The sequence below is a fragment of the Protomyctophum bolini genome (assembly GCF_963924005.1).
Source record: "Protomyctophum bolini genome assembly, chromosome: 18".
Taxonomy (NCBI): Eukaryota; Metazoa; Chordata; class Actinopteri; order Myctophiformes; family Myctophidae; genus Protomyctophum; species Protomyctophum bolini.
Window position 1 is genome coordinate 39,143,759 of NC_137879.1, and position 6,000 is coordinate 39,149,758.

Consider the following 6,000-nt stretch of genomic DNA (forward strand, 5'->3'; position numbering starts at 1 on the left):
CGGGGGACAAACTTATAGACAGCTCGTAGTGAAAGTCAAAGTCGTACGATTTATCACACACACGTTACCGCAGTGAAATTTGATCTCCGCATTTGACCCGTCTCTTGGAGCGGTGAGCCGCAGCCAAGGAGCGGTGAGCTGCAGCCAAGGAGCGGTGAGCTGCAGCCAAGGAGCGCTGAGCTGCAGCCAAGGAGCGGTGAGCTGCAGCCGTGCCGCGCTCTGGAATCATTTGATTAGTTGATTTGACCCCCCCCCCCCAATCCAACCCATTGGTGCTGAGTCAAGGGAGGCATTGGGTCCCATTTTTACAGTCTTTGGTATGACCCGGCCGGGGATCGAACCCCCGACCTCCCAGTTTCAGGGTTATTTTAGAGTACCAATGTTGGTAGCGACCTCTCTTCTCTGTCCAGCTCTGTTGTGTTATACCAAAAGCATATAAACCACAAATGGAGGTTTCTATTTGAAAATGCATTAGGTTAGTGTGATGTCACCAAGACAAAATGCACTGTATCTAGTCTCGCGTTGCCAGAATGTTGCCTCTCGCAATTTTCCAAATGCTTTCATCACGCAGTCTGGAGCAACGGACAAAGATTGTGGAATAGTTGTCTGGCGACGCGAGACTACACTGTATATGTATCGGCTAAAATGACTTCCTGTCTTCCACCAGGAGCGCTTCCTGCCGTTTCTGGACATGTTCCAGAAGGACAGCGTCAGGGTGGAGGTGTGTCGGGCCATCATGGACGTCTTCATTAAGTACGTGACCTTACTGGTTCCAACTGGTTGGAACCAGTAACATTTTCTTGGCAAGGACCCCCAAAGATATTTGTAATTGGCCTCCGACCCCTATATATGTGAAGGGACCTCACCATGGAAGCAAAGATTTGAGTTAAAAACTTTTGCTCTGAAAGAATTATATATTCAAAGCTTTGCGCCACATTGTCACAATCTTTCAAAAATAGCACATCTACAAGCGCGTAGCGCGGCACTCTATGAGCTATGAGCTTGTAGATCTGCTATTTTTCAATAGCTAAAGTACAACATAATGCTATATAAACACCAACAGGGGTTCCCATCCAGAATGGGTTCAACTCTATACACTACGGTTTAAGTGGTAAAAAAAAAGTGGCAATAATTAACGAATGCAATGCACATCCTTTGACTTTGGCGCTGAGACAGAACTTAGTCATGTTTTGAATAAATGCCTCAGATCATGAACACGGCGTGCGCTTTCCGTGAAATTATGCACACACATGATTACCACTAGGCAGAGGAAGAGATGCCACTTTAAAAAAAAGCGGACTCATGGTGGCGCAATAACGGGCCAAATTCATGTTCTTAACCTATAATTGCACCGATCTGTGGACAACTTTGTATAGGACAAAACCTTTGCCCTGCATTGCCCTGTTGTTGCGCCATCATGAGGCCAATTTCTGCAGAGCTTAAACGCTATTATCCTGGTGGAGACCTGTGCCCCGAGGGGCGCTTTTTCTAGTTGTTTAGTCTGGTAATTACAGTTTTACACTTTACACTTTTAACACTGTGTGCAGAGACTCCCTTCTTCCTTTTCAGGCCTAGTCCCTCGCCCCATCATCTCTGCTGTGACGCGTATCCAACCTGACTGTGTGTGCGTGTGTGTGTGTGTGTGCACGTGTGTGTGTGTGTGTGTGTGTGTGTGTGTGTGTGTGTGTGTGTGTAGACACCAGCTGGAAGCCACCAGAGACCCAGTGATCCTCAACGCTCTGCTGCACGTCTGCAAGACCATGCACGACTCTGTTAAGTAAGCTGCGTGTGCGTGTGTGTGTGTGTGTGTGTGTGTGTCTGCAAGACCATGCACGACTCTGTTAAGTAAGCTGTGTGTGTGTGTGTGTGTGTGTGTGTGTGTGTGTGTGTGTGTGTGTGTGTGTGTGTGTGTGTGTGTGCGCGCGTGTGCGTGTGTTTTGAGGTGGTTCCTCAAGCTTCTTTATGTCAGGGACCCCCAAAATCATAATTGTTTTGCTGCGGACCCCCATCTGAAAATAGTTTCTGCCACACTGACCAGTGCGACCACCATAAGAGGTGTCAAGGTTTATCAAAAATTGGCTAAAATGACAACACTAATACAGCTCTGGTTATCAGGGGCGGACTTAACATTGGGCTAGGGTGGGCTGCAGCCCGGGGGGGGCCTAAAAAAATGATTTGAAATTGTAAAGTACTGCAATCCAATTCAAGTGAGATTCATGTTTAGTTATTGTATATTTAGTATTATGGTTATGACATTGGGAGCTTCTGCTCTGCTGTCTGCACTGGCAGACAGTGACGCTGTGTTGTGGTGGTAGCTGTGGAAACCCCTGCCAATGTCGCTGTGATAGTGTCTGTCTGTCTGTCTGCCTTTTCTCTTTTGGGGGGGGCTGGGTACCCAAAAATTACAGCGAAATAAAAAAAATCCTGAAACTTTGTCTAGCCCGGTTGCCCTTGGGAGGGTAAATCCGGCCCTGCTGGCTATACATTTTGTTGGGGACCCCCCTGGAACCCCTTCACAGACCCCTTGGGGTGATCTATAGATGAGTTGGTATAACCCTTCATTTTACGGTACGGTAACTACCAGGTAATCACTAAATGCAGTAAACCTCTGTAACTCTTTGTGCTTCCAGCGCTCTGACCCTGGAGGATGAGAAGAGGTCACTGGCTACTCTCATCAACGGCTTCATCCGCATGGTGGGTCAAAGGGAGCTGTTCATTCCTGTGTGTAAAGTGTTAGAGGACACATGTTGGTTTATTACTTCATGAGAGTGTGTGTGTGTGTGTGTGTGTGTGTGTGTGTGTGTGCGTGTGCGTGCGTGCGTGCGTGTGTGTGCGTGTCTAGGTATCGTTTGGCCGTGATTTTGAGCAACAGTTGAGTTTCTACGTCGAGGCTCGAGCATCGTTCTGCAACTTGGAACCTGTTCTGATCCAGCTTATTCATGTGAGTGTGTGTGTGTGTGTGTGTGTGTGTGTGTGTGTGTGTGTGACCATCCTTATGGGGAGGTGAAACACAGTTCATTCATAACATTACATCAAGCTTGTGCCCGCCTGCCCAGTTGAAATACTTATTCTAGTTAGGTGTAGCCAGAGCCATCTAATTACGTTACGACATTGAGGGGGGCAGAAACCGAGCGCTCGAGCGCTGTTCATGCAGCCCGGAAAGGGACAAGCTGGAGTTGGAAATACATTGTTTTCAACGAGGGCGGCGCAAATAAGAGCTATTTTAGGCACGTGTGCAACAGGACAACTGTTTTAAAGCATTGTACAGTGACAACAAACGTGTCTGTAATGTTTATATTGTACTATTACTACAAAACGATCTAAAATAAAGGGATTTAAGATCATTAAAGCTGGGCTGTTGCCGCCTAGGGTCCGATGCATTTCTGCGTACTTCCGGGGTCCAGGACTTGTCCCTATCTGTCGTCCCCATTCTCAATAGAAGTCTATGTAGGAGACACACTATCGGTGCACTGGCTCCTGTTTTCACTGCATGCCGTATGTGGAAAGCAGCAAAATAGTCAAGCGATAAATGCATTACTTACGGGGTTGGCGAAAGGGCCTTTCTGTGCATGTTCGTCCCGTGTCTCCTAGGGTATAGGTACCCTCACCAAAGACATGCAGAAATTCCCCCCCGTCAGGTGACAAGAAACAGCTTGGACTCCTCATGTGTCGAAGGAAGCATGAGGTCAGTTCGGTCTGTCTAGCCAACGTACAGTAAGTCTGTGAGGAGGACTGTAGGTTTCACATCGGACCTTGGTGGGGTGCATACTGTTTAGCTTAGACTAGTCAATGGTTAGACACGCGTTAAGTCTAGGATTAGGTGTGCGGGGTGCATATTTAGTTTAGACTATAGTCATTGGTTAGACATGGGTTAAGGTTAGATTTAGGTGTGCTGCCCCGTGGGAGATTAGGTTTAGGGTGAGTGTTTGAGATAGGTTGGGGAGGTTAGGTTTACGGTTTGAGATAGGTTGTAGTTGTATAGGACTAATGACTGGTCTAACCAATGACTAGTCTAAACTAAGTACTGCACCCGACCTTGGTCAGGTCACAGAGATATTGTCAGACAGGCACTAATAGTGACTTGTTTGTCTAACTGATGCGCGTTGACTTTGATACGTTCCACACCCCCCCCCCCATACACTTTATTATGTCGTGCCCATGCACACCACTTATGTCTCTTTTTTCATGGGTGCGTGCGTGCGTGCGTGCGTGCGTGCGTGCGTTTCAGTCGGTGAACCAGCTGGCGATGGAGACCAGAAGGGTGATGAAAGGAAGTCACTCGCGTAAAACAGCTGCCTTTGTCAGGGTGAGACGTGCACAACAGCCACATGCACACACGCACACACACACACAAACACACACACACACACACACACTCTGACAGCTGTTATGGCTCTACTGTACTAACGCTGTTATATTTTAATGAAGATAGTGAATTTTAATGAAGAGCAGCATTGCAACAGCTGACGGTCATGATGTTATCAGTGATACTAGCGCCTGCCTGTCGATGCCATCATGCTAATGTGCTGCTGCTGCTACGTGCCGCCCCGTGCCAACCTATCGCACTAATGTGTGACGCGAGCTTGGAGACTGTGATCGGTGACACTTAATCACTTCAGTCAGTATCATTAGTTGATTAGTTTGATAAGTAAGCTAAAAGTTGCTCTCTCTCTCTCTCTCTCTCTCTCTCTCTGTCTCATGCATCACCAGAGGTTATTAGTTATTCATTTTAAATTATGAAAAAGAGTATTTGAAGTGGTCAAACTACAGTAGAATACAATAGAATACATGTTCAGGAGAATTGTCCATAGAACCCTATATTGGTCTCGGATATATTTCATGAAGTCTCTCTCTCTCTCTCTCTCTCTCTCTCTCTCTCTCTCTCTCTATCTCTCTCTCTCTCCAGGCGTGTGCAGCCTACAGTTTCATCACCATTCCGTCTCTGAGCAGCATCTTCTCTCGTCTCAGCCTCTACCTGCAGTCTGGACAGGTGGCGCTGTCCAATCAGTGTCTGTCCCAAGGTCAGTCTGTCCAATCAGTGTCTGTCCCAAGGTCAGTCTGTCCAATCAGTGTCTGTCCCAAGGTCAGTCTGTCCAATCAGTGTCTGTCCCAAGGTCAGTCTGTCCAATCAGTGTCTGTCCCAAGGTCAGTCTGTCCAATCAGTGTCTGTCCCAAGGTCAGTCTGTCCAATCAGTGTCTGTCCCAAGGTCAGTCTGTCCAATCAGTGTCTGTCCCAAGGTCAGTCTGTCCAATCAGTGTCTGTCTTAAGGTCAGTATGTCCAATCAGTGTCTGTCTCAAGGTCAGTCTGTCCAATCAGTGTCTGTCTCAAGGTCAGTCCACATGTATCTCTGTCCAATCAGTGTCTGTCCCAAGGTCAGTCTGTCCAATCAGTGTCTGTCTCAAGGTCAGTGACTCCCTGAAGTTGAAAACGTATTCTCAAGTCACCTGCTTTGTTTTTGCACAAAGACATTGAAATAGGAGAACTACAGTGCAGAGACCCCCGGGTCCAGTTGTTCTCAAACCTTTCCAAGTCATCGACCCCCAAATTGATATGTACTGGGCCGCGGACAGGAAAGTACCCCTGGGGTAAAGTACCCCTGGGGGTAAAGTACCCCTGGGGGTAAAGTACCCCTGGGGGTCCCCAGACCCCACTTTGAAAACCACAGCACACTAGACATGTTTACTCTTTTTCTTCTTTTTTTTCCCCGGGAAGACAAAATGCTGACGGGTGCTGGGAATGCCTAAAAAGAACAGAAATGCTGAGCTGGTCTTGTGGGCAGCACTATGCCACCACAGGGGAAGTACAGTGGAATATGAAACCCATACAAATAAAACCCTAGCAGGGAGACGCAGTGTCAGGCCAGTGTCTCTCTCTCGTCTCGTCTAGTGTTGTTGTGGTCGTTTCCGTCAGCTGTCCCTCTCTCTCTCTCTCCTCCGTCGACTGCAGAGATACAACCTTAGATTTTTTTCTCCCCCCATTTCTTCTGCGGTCGACTTCG

The 6,000-nt window shown here is 47.6% G+C and overlaps 1 protein-coding gene across 4 annotated transcripts in view; it reads left to right on the top strand.

Moving 5' to 3' along the window:
• The window catches only part of vps35l (VPS35 endosomal protein sorting factor like), a 36,570-nt gene that overhangs the window by 23,178 nt on the left and 7,392 nt on the right, over positions 1–6,000 (top strand). For all 4 annotated transcript variants that reach the window (XR_013965814.1, XM_080789933.1, XM_080789934.1 and 1 more), the window contains 6 exons: positions 668–753; positions 1,697–1,777; positions 2,631–2,694; positions 2,843–2,941; positions 4,229–4,306; positions 4,907–5,021. Coding sequence is in view for 3 of the 4 variants with exons in the window: in XM_080789933.1 (XP_080646059.1) it covers positions 668–753; positions 1,697–1,777; positions 2,631–2,694; positions 2,843–2,941; positions 4,229–4,306; positions 4,907–5,021 (523 nt within the window). In the remaining variant the exon portion in view is untranslated. The remainder of the gene's footprint in view (positions 1–667; positions 754–1,696; positions 1,778–2,630; positions 2,695–2,842; positions 2,942–4,228; positions 4,307–4,906; positions 5,022–6,000) is intronic.